We start from the raw sequence: 20,477 nt of genomic DNA on the forward strand, positions 1-20,477 counted from the left end.
TTGGTTATTTAAAATTCAGGATCGGGCTAATTACATTTAATAGGGCTGGGGGGTTGACTAATTGTTGTCACATAGATTTTTCCTTTGATGGATGAATCAAATGTGGTGTTGCCTGAGATTAACAATTAGAATATCCAGCTAATCAAATCGATTGGTTTTACTTTATTGTACAAAAATTGAACACAATGTATGTTCGGGGGAACATACAAGATCAATTTTAAAATATGTATGAATTGAAACAGTTCTTCTACAAATGAGAACAGGCTGTAGCTGCAAATCCACCTACGGCTGCCACGGGAAGATCAGCATCCATCTGGTGAATGACCCCCATGGCCATTCACAACCCATTTTTCAAAAATCTAGGATCAAGCTAAAAAGCTCCAGCAGTAACGTGGGGCATAAATAACACCTTCCCATCACTACAAGGTCCTGACCTCAGTCTCAAACCACTGCCACCATAGAAAAAGCCCTTTTTAAAAAAATCCTTTGCAGGCAGAGGCCACGGTGAGCAAGCAGTGGTTCTGTAGCGCAGCATCATGCCACTTATGCAGAGGAGGGTCAGACTTACCATTTAGGGAGGGAGGCTTTCTGTTCCCATGCTTCTGTTTTTAAAACCCCGTATTTGTCATTTATCAGGAGTATATGTGCAGGTATGCACACATCTGGCTAGCTCACAGGTTCTACTTATTGAATGACTCTTGTTATAAAACAATTAAAAGGGCCTTTGCACTAGGTATGAACACCAAAGGAAGAAGGTCCTTGCGTTGATGTCCTTGCTATAGTTGTTGGGAAGGAATTAAAAACTAACCATAACAAATACCTAACACACAATACTCTTTTGCAATATAAAATCTGGAATATACCTATGACTCCTTGATTTTTTAAAAAATCTTACCGTCTTCTTTACCCTCAACTATCTATTATAAAATATTCTCAAAAATAAATATGTTTAAAAGTCTTGTCACTCATATCCCATTACTGAAATGGTACCCCAGGGTGGGCTTGCTGGCAAATGGCCACAATAAATTAGCCTGATTCATTCATTGTAGTGTAGTGGTTAGAGTATTGGACTAGGATATGTGAGGCCCATGTTCAAATCCTTGCTCTGCCATAGAAGCTCATACTCTCTCAGCCTAACCTTACTTCACAGGGTTGTTGTGAGGATAAATGGAGGAGAATGACGTAAGCCACTTTGGGTCCACTCTGGGTAGGTGGGGTATAAATACAGTAAATAAATTCAAATAAAGAAGTGTCTCCATGCCAGCAGAATAGGGAGAAGCTTAGGTCCAGAAGGGCAGATGTATGGAGGTGGCACCATTTTATGAAATCTGGCTTGGCAAAAAGGTATAGTGATAGAGGTAAAGGCTGTTTGGAGAAGCTGCTGAAGAGGACAGCGGGCTCTACGCACAAGCTAGGCAGGCTGGAACCAGTAACTCTGAAGAGGCGAGGTACCCTTCTCACTGAGTGCTATTCCTCTTCTGGTTCATATGGCAGAGAGGGCCCAGTAACTCTCAGAAGCAGCCACAGAGCTATTTACCGGTGCAGCTGTAGAAGTAGGTTGCAGTAGGATTGTCTGTAACATGAAGTGAGGTGGATCTGAGTGCTTTGCCCCATCATTTAAAAAGCGCACAGATGTCATTTTAGTTGTTAGAGTGTCAGCCACTTTTTGTGTTGCATTTCCTTTCTACGAGTGAGACTTTGTTCATCACTAGATACCTGGTGCAGAGAGAGGTCAACTTTGATTGGATGTACCTTATGTTGTGCATGAGGGACAGATTAGAGATCCTGCTGGCGTACCATCAGTTTGCTAGTGGGGTACCTGGCTGAGCTGATGAAGATAAGCTCAGGCTTGGTGCTGACTGAGGACCCTGAAATTATTGTCCTTGGGAATATCAACATACATTTCAAAGCTGCCTTGTCAGGTCAGGTTCAAGACTTCATGGCTGCAGTGTCAACCATGGATGTATGTCAGGTTGAGAAGGGCCCAATACGTGAAAAAGGACACCTATTGGATCTTCTTTTCTGAACCAAGCAGCTTGGAGTGCCACAGGGTTCAATTGTTTCACCTTTGTTTGTACAAAATTGTCCACAGGTTTGGGTGTGAACAGTATGCAGATGACACCCAGTTCTACCTTTCATTATCTATGCTTCAAGATGCATCTCTCTTGGTTCTGAACCAGTGCTTTGAGGTCATGATCAGGTAGCTAAGGCTGAACAAGCTGAAATTGAATCCAGACAAGACAGAAGTAATGTTGGTCAGGTAGGCTGATGTTCTCTAGAGGGACTGGGATCTACTTGTTCTGGATGGAGTGGACTTGGCCTTTCTAGAGTGGGTTAAGAGCTTGGGGGTGCTTGTGGAACCAGCATTGCTTTTTGAAAAGCAAGTTGGTGCATCTGGTGGGCCAACTTCCTTCTTCGACTCAGCTGATCTGGCTACACCGATCCATGCTTCTATAACTTCACTGTTGGATTACTGTAACGTTCTCTATTGTCATGATCACCTACCAAAACAACCACTAACTGTCCAGATGCATATTTAGATGATGCACATTTGACATCTGCTTGTCCAGTTTATATGAATACCTTTCAGTGTGTGGAGCCAGAGGATGTAGACCAGATCCTTGGAGAGATGAAGCCTACCACCATGTTCTTACCCCTTGGCCTTGCTGGTTGATAAAGGCTGCCAGAGGGGAATTGGCTAAGTGTGTAAAGCCCTTCATGGACTGGGACCTGCATACCTGCAGGACCGCCTCTTCCATTATGTCCCCTGCAGGGTGTTGTGCTCTGCAGACAAGCAACTCCTGGTGGTCCCCGGCATGAAGAACATCAGTCTGGCCTCAACCAGGGCCAGGGCTTTTTCTGCCCTGGCCCCGGCCTGGTGGAACGCTCTCCCGCTGGAGATTCGGGCCCTGTGGGACCTGTTACAGTTTCGCAGGGCCTGTAAAATGGAGATGTTCCGCTGGCCCTTCAGCTGAGTGCAAGCAGATGTCCGCCTTCTTCCATCTAAGACCACCACTCCTTCTGGGGCTGCCCTCGGCCATCTGCGATGCCCGTATACGGACTCCCAATATTTGTTTAAATAGCCTGCTCCTGGACTATTTTAATGATTTTTTAAAAAATTATTGATTTTTTGTTTTTGTGACTTTAATGTATTTTTTAATGTTGTTAGCTGCCCTGAGCCCATCTGTGGGGAGGGCAGGATATAAATTGAATAAAATAAATAAGTAATAAAGGAAGTAGTAAATTCTTCTTTGCAAACAGCTGTCTTCCTGTGCTTAAGCAGATGGTGAGTAGTCTTTTTTTAAAAAAAGCTCTTCCTGAGTCCTACTATGCAGTAGAACTTCTGGCCAGGCTTCAAACTTCCATTCTTGGGCAAAATGTTAGAGTGGGCGGTTGCTTTCCAGCTCCAGGGGCTCTGAGACTGATTTTCTGGACCAGTTTCAACTGGGCTTCAGGCCAGGGTTTGGAACAGTTTGTTCTGGTTGCCTTGGTTGATGACCTCCATCAGAAATGAGAAAGGGGGAATGTGACCCTGCTAGTCCCACTGGATCTCAGCAGCCTTTGATACTATTGATCATAGTATCCTGCTAAGCCACTTCTCAGTACTGGGACTAAGATGATTCGAGTCCTACCTGGAAGATTGGTCTCAGATGGTGGAGGTGTTGAATTCCTGCTCTATCCCATGACCATTGGTCTGTGAGGTTCCACAAGGCTCAGTCTTATCTCCTGTGCTATTTAATATCTATATGAAGTCACTGGGGAAAGTCATCAGGAGGTTTGGGCTGTGGTGTCACCAACATGCAGATGATATCCAGCTCTACTCCCCCCCCCCCCAATTCCAAGGATACTATTGATGTTTTGAACTGGTGCTTGAAGTCAGTAATGGGTGAACAAGCTGAGATTGAATCCTGACAAGACAGACATTCTTGTAGTAGAAAGGTAGACCAGGAACTTGATCTCTCATCTTGGATGGGGTTATACTTCTCTTGAAAAGCTTGGGAGTGCTGCTTGATATAGCAGTCATCTTACAAAACCAGGTAGCTATAGTGGTTCAGAGTGCTTTTGCCCAGCTTTGGTTGTCATGTCAACTGTACCAGTTCCTGGCTCAGTCAGATCTAACAACTGTTAGACTGGACTGTTGCAATGTGCTCTACTTGAGAGTATTCCTAAAGAGTATTCCTGACCTGGTGGAACTCTGTCTGAGGAAACCAGGGCCCGGCGGGATTATCTTTCCGCCGGGCCTGTAAGACAGCGATGTTCTGCCAGGCATATGGTGGAGACTAGGTTGGGCCCCCACTGACCACACTAAAGATCTGTCCACCACCCCACATATGAGCCAGGGCTTGAAAAGCAGTATTTTATCATTGCCATCTGAAGAGAAACTGTACTGTATAAAGTTGTTTTAATGTTATTTGTATACTGTTTTATCTGTATTTATGTAATTTGAAATGTTGTACTCCACCCTGAGCCTGCCTGGCGGGGAGGGTGGACTAAAAATCTAATATAATAAATAAATAAAAAGAGCATTCAAAATCTACAGCTAGAGTAGAATGCTGCTGCTAGACTGCTGGTTGGGGCCTGCTATCAAGAGCATGTGACCCCCAGTATTACAGCAATTACACTAGCTACCAATCTGGACTGGGGGAACTGTACCATCTTCTCCCATATGTTCCTGCCTGGGAACTACAGGGACAGGGCCTCCTGAATATCCAATCAACTAAAGAAACTCACCTGGTGGGTGCATGAAAAGGCCTTTTCAGTGGTGGTAATATTTGATTTATATACTGCCCTTCAGGACAATTTAACACACACTCAGAGATATTTATTATCCTCATGACAATCACCTTGTGAGGTGGGTGGGGCTGAGAAAGCTCCAAAGAGCTGTGACTGACCCACAATTATGGAACACCATCCCCAGGAGGTATATCCAGCCCCTTCACTACTGATCTTCTGGAAGAAGCAGAAAACACTTTTAATTAACTTTGTGCTTATGTTCATTGGCAGCCCTAAACTGTGTTTTAAACTTTGTTTTTATTCACTTTATTAATATTGTAAACTACCTTGAGTTCCTTCAAGGTAGAAAGGCCGCTAATAACTAAATAAATAAAACGAAAAGAGAGCCAGTTTGGTGTAGTGGTTAAGAGCGCAGGCCTCTAATCTGGAGAGCCGTGTTTGATTCCCCACTCCTCCACTTGAAACCAGGTGGGTGACTTTGGGTGAGTCACAGCTTCTAGGAGCTCTCTCAAACCAATCTACCTCACAGGGTGTTTGCTGTGGGGATAATGTACTTTGTAAACTGCTCTGAGTGTTAAGTCATCCTGAAGGGCGGTATATAAATCCAATGTTATTATTATCCTCCACTTCCACATAAAGGGGCTTAGAATGACAATCTCTTCATTTGAAGACAGTTAAGGAGCCAAACACACAAAACTGGTGAGAAAAGCACCATTTCAGTCACTTGCGCTGCAAAGCAGTCTAGGCTATTGGAGTCCTTCTCTGCGTGCTAATCGGATCCTGTCAGTTTCAGCTTCAATCCTCCCCAATGCATCATATCCTTATGTAAGTGGCTGGAAAGCCTTTATGCTCCAGAGAAAGTAGCCATTGGAGCCCCAGAGCAGCACAATTCCCAGGATTTTTTGGTCACCAAATGCTCTCTTTATAGCAGTTTGCCATTGGTGATCAAACAAACCACCCTTCCCCAGGCTAGCACCTCTGTTGCAGGGAAACAGTACTTTCCCAGCATTCATTTTTGTTCCTAACAAGATACATTTCTTTTCCCTCAGCTGTTTTCCAAACGGCAGTTCTGCATTATGCAGAATGCTCATATTGACTGCTAATAAAGTCTTGCAGTCTGACATTTTCCTTGTTCAATTGACTTTTTAAAGAGTTGGGGTGAATTTGCGATCACCATTTAATCTCTTATGAGGAAGTCCTATGTATTTTTGTGTTAGGAGGACACGTACACTCAGCCTCCCAGGAAGCAAAATATGCACAACATGTTCCAGCAAACCTAGCCCATCCCATTCTCAAGCATAAGAGCCTCGCTCCATAGACAAGTAGCTGCTTGCTGGAAACAATGCTGCAAGGTGACTGCAAATGACCCCATCTCACAAGAGGAATCTGATGCCACTAGCTTCCTCCAGATTACGACCATTCCTTCATACTGAGTTCTAGATGCACTATCACACTCTCTGCAAGTTGAGGGTAAATATTCCATTAAAACAGACACTCCAATACAACTGCTAATCCTCTACCCTCAGCAAAGCTTTTATTCGTTTGCCCAAATTATGGAAGGTCAAACAAGGTATCTGTCTTAGAGTTATCTGCAATCCTAAGCACACTTAATTGAAAGAAATTGTTATTGAATTCTATACACATGCAAGGATAATACTCAAGAAAGGCACACAGCATGGGTAATACTAACTTCAAAATATTTCCTAGTCTCCAGGAAAATCATAATTGCACACCACTCTCGACCATTAAGAAGTCAAGAGAGGCTTGTTGAGGTCTAACAACCTGCGAATTCTCTGCATCCAGTTTGCCTGCATCAGTCTGTGCATCACCTCCCACTGAACAAGGATGAATTGGGAAAAGATACCATCAAAGCAAACGGGAGAGAAATAGTTTTTATTTGGAAAAGTGTAACAAAATATGCCATTTGTGTAAAATTGCCAGTTTTAAAAAAATACAAAGTGGCAACTGATACGTTTAACACCAGAGTACATTATGCCTTTTTCTCAAAACAGTCAGAAAAGACACAAGAGTTATCAGAAGATAAGATAGCTAGTGGTGCGCAACAAACTCTGTCTGGAGGGATGAAGCTCTGTAAATTCAGTTTGTCTCTGGTCTATGGCTTATTTCCAACCAGGAAAGGCACATGAACGCTACTTATGGATCATCAAATACCCTTTTGCAGAACTAGAGTCCATAAGGCCTTGAATTAATCAAATATCTTTGGCTTGTAATAAACTGAGAACTTAGAAAGCACGCACGCACACACAAACTTCTTTCATAATATCCCAATTTCCTCTGATGCTGAGATAAGCAGAGCAGCCACATTTTACTTTAGAATGCACTTGTCACAGGAGGCTTTACTATTAGATACACCAACTGGGACACATCTAGAACCTTAGGATATACTGCACAATACCCCATTTTTTTCTTCAGACAAGCAAGGTTACAGAAAAAGATTACTTAAAACACAATTTTTAAAGAGTGCTTTACACTGTCCATCCTTAAAGAAGCAAGTTAATCTACCAGGAATCAGTTGGAAAATAAGCCAGTAAGTGGTATGGTGATCAGTCTAGAAGAAGGTACGACTGAACAAGGTAGAGAAGACAAGGATGGAGAAAGTGCTGAAGAACCAGCCACTGGAGTGACAAGCAGAAAGCTATTATCATCTCAGATGTATTCATTTCCCTGTTCAGAAATTTCCTTTGGGAGTCACATGTTTCTGCATAGTTGTGTGATGGCTAGTCGAGAACATCTACAGTGTAGGTAGCAGTCACTGAATACATGTAGAAAAGAAAGAAGTGGATGTCTCTTAAAAAACATATGTGAACATCAAAACCTCCCATAAGCTTCATTCTTCATCCAGATGTTTAGGAGATGACCGCCTTTGCCTGCGTTGCAGCTCATCCACTTGGCGCTCCAAGCTGCGCACTTTGGCCTCCAGCCGCGTCCCAGAGCGGCGTGACCCACTCAGGCGGCCCAGCAGAGCATAGAGCATAAGCAGGGCAAGCAGAAGGGAAACTTGAACAGGCCTATCATCCTTCAAAGAGACAATGAACATGAAGCAAGCCATGAAGATGACTACCTTGAGGCCCCACATGATGCGGTTCAAGATGGTGAGCAACAGATTCAGCAGCAGTGACAGGATCCAGTAGCCAATCAGAGCAGCTAGGCCCCAGAGAAGCAGTGTCTGCACCTGGTCAGGGCTCAGTTTCAAGAACTGAGTTGCACGATCCCCTGGAACACAATGAAAGAAAACAATTATGTGTATGCCAGCTAGCATGGTACTACTTTCATTACCAGTTTGGTGCAGCGGATGTTAAGTTGTCCTGAAGGGCAGTATATAAATCAAATATTATTATTATTACTGTGTGAAGGATCATCATCAGGCACTGAAAAGAAACATTCCCCCAATGAAAGATTTTGTCAGACTGCTGTTACTAGCAGGAATAGTGACAGCTCCAAACTATTTTTAGAGCACAAAAAACTTTCCAGGTGTTATGAATCTATAGTCAATCCCAGTGCACTGACAACTGAATGGAATGATGCATGTGTTTTCAAACACCTGTTTGTCAAAATTTACACCTTTAGATATTTTTTTTTAAAATAGAATGACAAGTAGGCCTACAGTGATGATAACTGAAATATTTAGGACTTGTCTCCAAGCCAATATATGGAGTGCACATTGGAGGAAAAGACATTTGCTGAAGGTAGGAAAAATCAGATGAAATTCAAGGATGCACCAGTTCTAAGAAAAGTACTACTCTGACCGCAGACCAAATTACTTAAAATGCATTTAGGCATTCAGAGTAGCCATTGCTTTTCAATATTTTATTTTCAATATCGGCTTTACTGCCTTCTGATTGCGCTTGATTTGGTGCATTACCCTGATGCTTTTTTAAAATCACAGATGTAGATACATTTAAAAGCATTATTTTATTACGGCTGAATGATACTCTTATGAAATAAGCAGGCCCATCAAATACAATAGTATCCATTCAACAAGCTACTTTAGGCATGCCTGAAAGGCTGGACACGTCCAGTGATATTCTTGACTTTTTAAAATATGGCAGCACCTTCGCCCACCCTATCATAATGAATAGAAATGTAAATTTCTGATGTCATCGCACCACAAAACACAGTCATGATGGGAAATCATGCCATGAAGACACCATCGTTCCATGAGTTTTGCGCGATGGTTAAGATGTGTGAAAACGGCCAGAGTTCTAAAAGGTTCAAGAAGAATTTCGCTGAGCAACAGGGAGCTGCTGTTTGGGAAACAGAGACCCAACACATACAGGGGTGATCAGCTTCATGATCCTTTGTTTAATAGACAGTGAAAAAACATAATGAATCTTATGGATCCCAGCCATAGTTATGCGATTCTACACAAAGAATAATTTAGATGCAGCAATCAATTAGGGGTCATTATGGGTTTAAGCTGAATTTTGCACACCAATCCCACCCTCACTCATCTTCCAACACAGTCAAATGCGAAACAATGCAATCCTATCCATGTAAGTCCCACTGAGTTAAATAGGATAATTGCAAATAAGCATGTACAGCAACACAGCCTCTCTTATTCATGTGGAAAGCAGAAATGATTATTGGGAGAGAGAGGCAGAGCATTTAACTTCTTTTCTTATCCAAGCTGGTCACTTACCATCAATCCCAAAGGATGTAAGCAACTGCCCTGCAATTCGAGCCACAGCAAATAAACCTGCAGAGATCCCAGAAGATAATACCCAGAACAGGGAAGAGACATTCTGTAATGAGAGCACAAGGATGCACACTGGGATCGTAAATGTGCCACTGACTGCAACAAGGTCTCTATAAACAAAGTAAATCCTTCAGGAACTACATAGTGACTAAAAATGACTATGTACTGATTAAAGGCTAGTAAAAAGGGAATAGGTTGTGGTTCTGTAGACCGAATGGAAACTATAAAATCCTGAAATACTTTCTCTCTACTGCGTAAAAAAGCTTACAATGAACTCTTTTTTTTCTAGCTGGTACTGTGCCAAGCCAGGGTTATAAAGCTGCTCAAAATATCAGGTTTGATAGACAGCAAAAAGGAATGAGGTGGAAATGAAATTCTAACACTGTTTATACTATAGACTCCTAGGCCTGAAACATTGTATCATAAATAGTAGAACAAAGATGCATCTGATGAAGTGGGCTCTGAAGCACAACAGCTCATACCACAATAAACATGTTAGCCTTTTAAGTGCCTCAAAATGCTGTTATTTTGGCTGCAGATATCTAATGCAGCTGTCCTTCCGGAATAAATGATAGAAATGATATGTACAGATTATCAAAATTAGACTCTAAAACAGTTTTCCTTTGCATTAGCCTAATTGAGATTTGGTTTCAAATAAACATGAGCAAAACATGAGTTTCTTTAGAGCAGAAAGCTGCTAATCTGATGGATCATTAATTAGTAATTCACAGAACCAGAAAAGCAGATCAACACATATAGCCACCTTCATCGAGCTGCACATATTAGGCATTCCTGACACCTCTGGGCAATCTAAGCAGTAAGCATTGCCTTAGAGCTAATGTTCGTACACAGGAGAAGCAAGTGAGCCAACACTTGCAGTTGTACTAACCTAGAACGCAATTACCTGTTGGAACAGTGTCTTATGTTAAGAATCCCTGCATAGAGAAAACTAGAACACATAGATGACAACTTGGCTAGGACCCTGATGTGCTAGCTTTCCATAGAAGGGAGTGCTTTTTGACACAGGAGGGGACTGAATTCAGTTCACACCTGCACTCTGAAGTGATCCAGTCCCAGGAATGTTGATTATTCTTCCCCAAACAGGTTGCTTAGCCCACATTTGTGCTATTGCTAGCTACCTGGCACAGATACAGGGGAACAACTAAGCATTCATTTTCTCTCTTACCTCATTCAGTATCAGAAAATACTCTGATCCAAGCAAATCTTCCAAGGTCTCCTTCATAGCATGAGTCACTTGGGACAGAAAGTCAGGCTGCACATTCTTTTCTTGTCGAGGCTCCCTCCAGTGGTGCTGGCTGTTGGTTAAATCCACATGACAGACAGCAAGCAACACCAGGATGAAGAATGTTGGATGCAGCAGGAGCTGGCAGCTACACCATAGCAAGGGGTCCCTTCTGTTCATCTCTTCAGTTCCTGCAAGTGTAAATTAAGATAGAGAAATGTATCTTACTTGTTTAATACATGTTTACCTCACCATTCCTCCAAGGAGCTCAGGGTGACATACGTGATTTTTCCACTTTGTTGTCAAAAGTCCCACGAGGCTGAGAGAATGACTGGTCCAAGGTCACTCAGTGAGTTTAATGGCAAATGACAATTTAAACATTGGATTCCCCAGGAATAGTCTGAAGCCATTTCAACATGTCCTTAAAGGGACTGCCCACTCACTGAACATGGGCAGCTTTTCCACTTTACTCCAGATGTCTGTATTTTCCAAATAGCTGCAGGCTGTGTGGCTTCTGTTTTCTCAGCACCTTTTCTGGCACCGCAGGAAAGTGCAGTTCCAGAAAAAGTGCCGAAAAAACAGAAGCCAAACAGCCAGCAACTGTTTTGAAAAAGTAGACGCCTAAAGTGAAGTGGAAAAGCCACCCACATTCAGTGAGTAGGACGTCCCTTTAAGGACATGCAGAAATGGCCTGACACTCTAACCATTAGAATTCTTTTTTTTTTTTTGAAAAATTTTTATTGGGTTAGAATCTATTATTTCCACATTTACATTCAATTTTCCCCAATTTTTTCATCTCTAACCCCCTCCCTTTCCCCCCCCCTTTTTGTTGACTTCCAACAGCTTTCCAACCCTTTGTCCCCTTTCCCTTACTTTTATTAGCTTCCTCTATCTAAAACAAATATATATTCTCCATTATTCTAAGCAGTACATCCTTAACTATTTTTAACATTATATGCCCAAACTGTAAGCCTTTGTTTCCATCTTAGATAAACAATTTATCCCAATTTTTCAATTTCAGGTATTTCTATATATCATAAACCATATAGATCATACATTCGTTTATATCAAACAATTTGACTTATTCTCTATATATATTACTCATTCTATCTTTTTATAATAGTTCTATATATCTCTCCTCACGTAGTCAATCAATTTGACCCATCTATATCTTCAGACATTCAGTTTGGTACAAAACTTGTCAGAAAAAAAAAGAAAATATTGTTAGTTAATCGCTCCTTATATTTAGTCCTTATAATTAATTATTTTCTCTATGTTCTGTTTGTTAACCTATATATATCTATATATATGTCAATCTATTAATCTGACTGCTTATTAATTCACATTTATCTCTTCTCCCCCCGGTAAAGTCTCCCCCCTCTACTTCAATACTTCAGTAGTTCTCAAACTGCCACAGTTTTCCTCCCACCTCCCATTTCTTCTCCAGGTATTGTTTCAGCTTCTCCCAGTCTGTGTTGAACTGCCCTGAGTCCAGATCTCTCAATTTTCTTGTCATCTTGTCCATTTCAGCCATATACAGCAATTTGTAAGTCCAATCTTCAATAGTTGGCACTTCTTGTACTTTCCATTTTTGCGCATACAAAAGTCTAGCTGCTGCTGTCATATAAAATATCAACGTCCTGTGTTGGGCTGGAATTCCCTCCATTCCCAAGTTCAGTAGCAGGAGTTCTGGGTTCTTATTAATTTGAAATTGTAAAATTTCACTCATTTCTCTTATTATTTCCCCCCAGTACTGCCTGGCTACCTCACACGACCACCACATATGATAGAGGGAGCCCTCATGCTTCTTACATTTCCAGCATTTATTAGAAGTATTCGAATTCCCTAGCGCAATCTTCTTTGGTGTCATGTACCAACGATAGATCATTTTATAAATGTTCTCTTTGATATTAATACATGTCGTTGTCTTCATTGTAGTTTTCCACAAGTATTCCCATGCCTCCATTGTTATTTCTTTATTAAAGTTTATAGCCCATTTCACCATTTGTGTTTTAACTATCTCATCCTCGGTATACCACTTCAACAGTACTTGGTATACCTTGGATATTCTTTTCTTATCTTCTTTAAGAAGGGTCTGCTCTAGTTCCGAATTCTCTATTCGTATACCTCCCTTTACAGAGTCCGAATTATATAAGTCTCTGATCTGTCTATACTGGAACCAATCGTAGTTAGGTGATAGTTCCTCTTGTGTCTTTATTCTAAGTTTGGATGCTTCAGTTTTAGTTATTTCTTTATACGTTAAACATTGTTGTTCATTATCAACAGCTCTCGGGTCTATCACCTCATATGGAACCACCCACAAAGGGGTTCCTTCTTGTAGATAAATTCTGTACTTCTTCCAGATTATGTATAGACTTCTCCGAACAAAGTGATGCAGGAACATCGAGTTGACCTTTACTTTGTCATGCCATAAATATGCGTGCCATCCAAATATTTTTTTATATCCCTCTAGGGCTAATAGTTTCTTGTTCTTTAATGTCATCCATTCTTTCAACCAAACTAGGCAGATTGCATCATGATAAAGTCTCAGATTGGGCAGTTGCATTCCGCCTCTTTCCTTTGCATCTTGTAAAACTTTCACTTTCACTCGAGGCTTCTTGCCTGCCCAAACAAAATCTGATATTTTCCTCTGCCATTTTTCAAATTGTTTGGAGTCTCTGATGATTGGTATTGTCTGTAGCAAAAACATTACTCTTGGTAACACATTCATCTTAACTGCTGCAATCCTGCCCAACCATGACAAATTCAATCTATTCCATTTAATCAAGTCTCTCTCTATCTGAGTCCATAGTTTTTCATAATTGTTTTTGAATAGATCTATGTTCTTTGCAGTTAATTCGACTCCCAAATATTTCACTTTACTTGTTACTTCACAATCCGTTGTTTCCATTAACAATTGTTGTTTCTGCTTAGTCATATTTTTGCATAATATCTTTGATTTCTTTTTGTTAATGAAGAAACCTGCCAAGTCTCCAAACTCCTTGATCTTATCTATCACTCTTGGCATGTTCTCCAATGGGTCCTCTACAATTAACATTATGTCATCCGCAAATGCTCTGACCTTGTATGAATAGTCCTTTATTTTTATTCCACGAATTTCATCATCTTGACGTATTTGTATCATCAGAATCTCCAATACTAAAATGAACAACAATGGAGATAACGGGCAACCTTGTCTTGTTCCTTTACTTATCGTCAATTTCTTGGTCAATTCATCATTCACCACAATTGCTGCAGTCTGGTCTCTATAAATTTCCTTAATTGCTCTGATGAATCTTTCTCCCAATTGTAGCTTTTCCATAGTGGCAAACATAAAGTCCCAGTTTAAATTGTCAAACGCTTTTTCAGCGTCAACAAAGAAGAAACCAACCTCTTTGTCACAACGCTTGTCATAATATTCAATAGCATTGATCACTGTCCTTAAGTTGTCTCTTATTTGTCTGTCTGGCAAAAAGCCTGCTTGTTCCTCCTCTATGACTTCCGAGAGCCACCCCTTCAATCTCTCCGCCAATATCTTCGCAAAAATTTTGTAGTCATTGTTGAGTAGCGATATAGGTCTATAATTTTTCACATTAGTCAGGTCTTGGCCCTCTTTTGGGATCAATGATATATTCGCTTCACTCCAAGTTTCTGGAATCCTTTGATCCCTTAAAACCCCATTCATCACCTCTTTTAGGAATGGTGCCAGTTCATTAGCCATTGTCTTATAGAATTTAGCTGTAAGTCCATCTGGCCCTGGCGCCTTTCCTAGATTTGCAGATTGTATTGCCTTACTTATTTCCTCGTCAGTTACTTCACTATTCAACTTATTTCTCCAAGCTTCCGAGATTTCTGGAAGTTTGGTTTTCTCCAAATATGACGCTATTGATTCTTTGTTTACTTCTTTTTTATTATACAGCTTAGCGTAAAATTTATAAAAGGCTCTACTAATGGTAGCCTGCTCCAAATACGTTTTGTTATCTTCGCAAATTTTATTTATTATCTTCTTTTCCCTTTTCTTCTTCAATTGCCATGCCAGGTACTTCCCAGGTTTATTAGCACCCTCAAACGCTTTTTGATTCAGTCTTTTGAGATTCCACTCCAATTCTTTATTGCTCATTGCTGTTAGCTGTTCTTGAAGTATTTTAATTTCCTGGTATACCTTCTTTTTCCCTGGTCTCTTTTTTAGCTGTATTTCTTTGGCTTTTATTTTCTCCTCAATCTCTTGTCTTTTCTCCTCTTTCTTCTTTCTTGCTCTACCATTTAAGTCCATTAGTATGCCCCTTACAACCGCCTTGTAAGCATCCCAAACTTTATTGGTTGGTACTTCTTTATTCACGTTGTATTGTATAAAAAACTTTGTCTCTCTTCTCAGTATTTCCATATTCTCTCTTTCCTGTAACAAGTCCTCATTTATTCTCCATGCTTTCCTTTTTCTCTTTTTTCCAAATTTCCACATAATTGGGTTGTGATCTGAGCCTACCATAGGCATTATTTCTACCTCCTTAGTCCATAATGCTAAGTCTTTTGAGGCCCAGATCATATCAATTCTTGATAATGTAGAATGCCTTGCAGAATAAAAGGTAAACTGTCTGCTTTTAGGATATTCTCTCCTCCATACATCTTCAAGAGTCTCTTGTTGAATCAACTCAAAAAAAAGCTTTGGTAATAGTCCTCTTTTCTTTTGTGCCGTTGTAGTCTTTTTGTCTAGTTCCAAGTCTGTCACTCCATTGAAGTCTCCAGCAAGAATTATCTGGTCGTATGCAAGATCGTCTAAATGCTTCCTTAAATCCTCAAAGAAGCTTTCTTTTGCACCGTTAGGTGCATAAAGTCCGACTACCAACACTCTCTTTAAATTCCAAATACATTCCACTGCTACAAATCTAGCTTCCACATCTCTCATAACAAATTTTGGCTGTAGCTCCTCTTTTATGTACAACACCACTCCTCTTTTTTTCTTGTTGGAGGCCGCTACATATTCTTTGCCCAATTTTCCAGATTTTAAATATTTTACATCCTGCTTTCTGATATGGGTCTCTTGCAAACAAACAATGTCACATTTTTGTTTTAGTAGCCAGTGAAAAGTATTTTTCCTCTTATTCGGTGAGTTTAGTCCATTTACATTCCAAGATAATACTTTACACTCCATACTCATGATCTTGTTGGTAAGTCTTTTTCATTGTCCTTAATAAATCGCTCCATCTCTCGCTCAGATCTGATGCGTTTTTTGGCCCCTCCAAACTCAAAGGACACTCCTTCCGGTAACTCCCATCTGTACCTGATTTTCATGTCCTTCAAAATCTGAATTAGCACTTTATATTTTTTCCGGTCCAGTAACACTGATCTGGGCAGTTCCTTCATTATAATAATCGTCTTGCCATCAATCTCCAATGGATCTTGAAACTGTTTTGTCACAATCCTCTCTTTCATATTTCGTGTTGTAAACTGCACAATCACATCTCTTGGTAGTTTCCTCTGGGTTGCTATTCTCGAATTCACACGGTATGCCACATCTAGGATAGCCACAACTTCCTCCTCCTCCTTCCCCAGGTACTCAGCCAACACCTCAGTCATCTGTTCTTGCGCTGACTTTCCTTCCACTTCTGGCAAGCCACGAAAACGTAGCTGCTTCTCCATATATTTAGTTTCTGCAACTGACATTCTCCCCTTCACCAATCTCATCTCTGTTTGTTGCGTGTCTGCTAAATTCTCCATCGCGTCTTCTACTGTTTTAACTCTCTGCTGCGTTCCTTGTAATTCATTTCGTATTGTTTCCATACCTTTTTTCACTTCTGACAGCTCCGATTTTACTGTCTGTGTAACCTCTTTAACCTCTTTTATCAGCTCCAATTTCGTGTCCTTAAGTTCTTTAATCATATCTAAAAGTTTTTTGTCCAGGTTTTTATCCAGGTTTTCTATTGCCGATTGCCACTCTTTTTTTGACATCGTGGGGCTTGCTTTAGCTCGCTCCCACGAATCCGCTCTCTTCCTTAACTCCGTGGCGTAAAATTTAACGTTTTTCTATTTTAAATGTCCCGGTCTTCTTATAGAAATTAAGTTTTAAAGAGTCCAAAATGTCGGGCGTCTTTTCTCTATGGTTTCTCTATGATTTTGTAATCCAAGATGGCCTACTTCCTCTTCCGCTGAAGCCGCGACCCTTCCCCTTTCAAAAATGGCGATTCCCTACTTCCTGCCCTCCAGCAAGGGCCGCTTCTCTCCAGCCACTCTATTGTTATTACGCACTTCCTGTCTCCCGTCTTCCCACAGCAGATCTCGCGATGGTGTCTTTTTCTCACAGCTCCAAAGCCACAGGTATTCAAAACAATAGTCCCATTTCTTTAATAACTTCTTTAAACTTAGTCTCTTTTTAAATTCGATTCCTGCCGAGTCTTCCCCTCCTTTTCACTAGTCTGTTGCAGTTTAAAAATCTACTTTTTTTTCCTCTCTGTTTTTATCAATCTGTCCCGTCTCAGAAGATAATGATCTTTACCTTCTCTTCACTTTTCTCGGGTTGTAATCGCTGTTTCGATTTTAAGTTCTCCTCTCAGCTTCTTCCCCCAATCGATGCTTGGGTATGTAGGTCTTATGCCAGCCGAATTGGCCCCAAAACTGCCGCAGAGATTATAGCCGACCCGTCGCAAGGTGGGACCTCAAGGATCGGGGGGAGACTCGTTGTGTAAAGCCCCCCCTCGTCCGAGATCTAGCTCACCCTAGGGTCTTGAGCGTTCTTTGCCTGCTCCCCGCCTGAGAGCAGTCGGCCGCGGGCTATTTTCACCCCGCCGGCCGGTTAAAACGGCAGTCCGGTCAGCTCCGCAAGTGGAGCTGCGTTAGACCTCCATGGATCCCAAACAGGAAGTCTCTAACCATTAGAATTCATTGGTTATCAAATGGAGTAAGGAATGACAAACAGGCCTATGATGTTCTAGACATGCAAACATGAGAGCTCGTTACAAGACAACTACCCAGCACTTGTAAAGAGAAATCATAAGGAAAAATGAATCACACAGTACAGCCAATGAGAAATGAACAGCCCAGAAACAGAACTGCTAAGTCCATTGTGCCATTCTAGACTTTCTATCTACACTAGTGACCAAAATTGTGGAAACCTTTTGAAAAAAGTGCATTTTTGAGGTTTGATGGCTCATAACACCACTTTTGGGGGGAGTAATACCATAAAATTATATATCAATGGAAAGATAATTTAATCAAGAATGTAATGCAACAAAGTTTGTTCAATTATCTGTATTCTATCAAATGTTATAGCCAAATAACCAGGAAAAGGAAGCACAACTTGCTTAGGTTGATATGAAGTAGCTTTCCTTCATTTGAATGTAGCCATTCAACGTAATACGATTAAAGAAATGGCACAAAGAGTTGACTGGTCACCCAGAAAGTGATGTAAAATAGTACTATTAAGTGAACAAGGCTACAGTTATGAAGAAATTAGAAGAAAAGTTGGTGGGAACTTAACCAAAGGTGGCATTTTTAAATGTTTGAAGAGGTATAAGGCAACTCAGTCACTACAAAACCGGACTGGTAAAGGCAGGAAATGGTGCACACAAGCAAGGGATGATAGAAGAATTGAGACTGAGCCTAGGTGACAGAAGAAAATCATCGGGGTGTATACAGAACGAAATGGCGCAATTCAATGTGAAGTTCAGCTCAAGGACTGTTCGGTGCAGACTGGAGGAATTTGGTCTTAATGCTAGAATTCCACACAAAAAAAACACATTGTTATCTCTCAAACAAAGGTTGAAAAGATTAAACTGGGCTATAACCCATGTTAACTGGACAGTGAAACAATGGGACAGTGTTATTTGGAGTGATGAGACCAAAATATCCCTGTTTGGTGGTGATGGCATAAAATACGTGAGAAGAAGAATCGGAGAAGATTTGCATCCTGATTGCATTACACCTACCGTGAAACACCCAGTTAGTGTCATGATATGGGGCTGTATGACATCAAAAGGTGTGGGCAGAATTTGTGTGATAAATGGCAATATAAATGCCCCAAAATACATAAATGAAATACTTGAGCCCAAACTGAAGCCTTCCACACGTGATCTTTTCCAAGATAATGAAGCATTTATATTTCAACAAGATTCAGCTCCATGTCATGTTGCTGCTGTGTGCAAAAAGTGGTTTCAAGATAATCACATTCCACTGTTGGAATGGCTTGGGAATAGCCCAGACCTTAATCCCATCGAAAATATATGGAGCCGACTAAAGAAACTGGTTAGTGAGAAGCAACCCAGCAATAAACCGCAATTAATAGAAGCAATAACTCAATCGTGGTGTCACATTATAACAGCTGCAGAACTAAAAAACTTGGTTCACTCCATGGGAAGGCGTTGTAAGGCCATAATTAAAGCAAAAGGTTACCCAACTAAGTATTAACTGACATGGTGAGAATTGTTGTATAACTCATTTTTTCTGTTTCAATTTTCTTCTTTATAACTACTGTTCTAAAAAAAATTCCTTCATAAAAGTTATTGCATTACATTCTTGATTAAATTATCTTTCCATTGATATATAATTTTATGGTATTACTCCAAAAAAAGGTGGTGTTATGAGCCATCAAACCGCAAAAATACACTTTTCCCAAAAGGTTTCCACAATTTTGGCCACCAGTGTACAAGTAAAACAGATTTAATATATAAACAGAAATGAAAAATTGTTCAAAAATGACCCATATGAACTCTTTAAATATGAATTGCTGTGTGAAACAGTAGATGCTGGGGAGAACAGAAATGGGAACGTATACAGCCTTGGCAATACCTAAAGTACAGGGCAAAGGAAACACCTCTTAAAGCTTAAGGAGCAACAACAATGGATTTCTTTTTTGAACTTTTTTTGCATAATCAAATTAAGGCAGCAATCTTATGCACACAAAAGTGCTTGGGAGGATATTTTTACAAAAAAGACTACAGTTGTAGTTTATTGCATGCATTACTTTATTTTACTATGTTGTTTTCTATGATTGCAGTCCTCCGTGAACCTCAGCAAGGAAGTCAGACTATGAGATTTTTTTAAAAAAAATATCTGGACAGTATTCGTGGACGGTCAACTATTAACCCCTTTTTTTCAAGCAGCACACATTGAAGAGAAATACTAAACGAACCAAATAACCTGTTTTGGCAGCCCAGAGATCTAAAATGATACTAGTCAAACTCCTAACCCAAAGGGTTACGCCTCAGTTCACCACTCCTAATCCCGTTTGAAAACAGCCTCAGGCGGAGTCGCACGGAGACCAAAAATAGGCTCCTGCCTTTTCGAACATTGCGACGCTCGTTTGTCGCAGGACAGAACCCCCAAATTCCCCCGCAACCACTCTGAGGAACATGTGACAGCAGGCGGCTCCGTGTCCCCGGCCCCCAGAGTCGAAACTGTTCAATTCAACCAGTCCCGGACCCATCTCACCCCGCCGCCGCTCCCGAGGGATTTAGTGGTGCTAAAAGAGTCTCGGCTCTGCACGGGAAAAGAAACAAGTCCAGAAACTTCAAGCGACCCAAAAAGAGGGGCGGAGACCTTCCCGCGTTCCACGCCGGAAGAAAAAACAGGCGCTCCGGGCCAGCAGCGAAAGCCTTCTTGCCCGGCAGCGAGATTCAAATCCCCATCCAAGTCCAGCGGCAGGCTGGGAAGTGCAGGGCTTTGAAATTCAACCTGGAGCGTGCTGGGAGTTGTAGTTCTGAATCTGTTCCTACAACCTTCCGTTGCGCTTGCTGCTCCCTGTAGAGAACGGTCCTTTTAATCAAGACCTACGCAGAGACCGTAACTGGCCAA

The 20,477-nt window shown here is 41.0% G+C and overlaps 1 protein-coding gene across 1 annotated transcript; it reads right to left on the bottom strand.

Annotated features, from left to right (window-relative positions):
* Window positions 1-6,607: 6,607 nt before the first annotated feature.
* Window positions 6,608-20,444, bottom strand: TMEM109 (transmembrane protein 109). The gene is made up of 4 exons (XM_054971652.1): window positions 20,115-20,444; window positions 10,638-10,885; window positions 9,395-9,497; window positions 6,608-7,968 (listed from the first exon to the last, which is right to left on the bottom strand). The coding sequence occupies exons 2-4, from the start codon at window positions 10,872-10,874 to the stop codon at window positions 7,583-7,585; spliced, it is 726 nt and encodes a 241-aa protein (XP_054827627.1). The 5' UTR covers window positions 10,875-10,885; window positions 20,115-20,444; the 3' UTR covers window positions 6,608-7,582.
* Between the last annotated feature and the right edge of the window lie 33 nt (window positions 20,445-20,477).

This window comes from Eublepharis macularius, chromosome 2 (assembly GCF_028583425.1).
Source record: "Eublepharis macularius isolate TG4126 chromosome 2, MPM_Emac_v1.0, whole genome shotgun sequence".
NCBI lineage: Eukaryota > Metazoa > Chordata > Lepidosauria > Squamata > Eublepharidae > Eublepharis > Eublepharis macularius.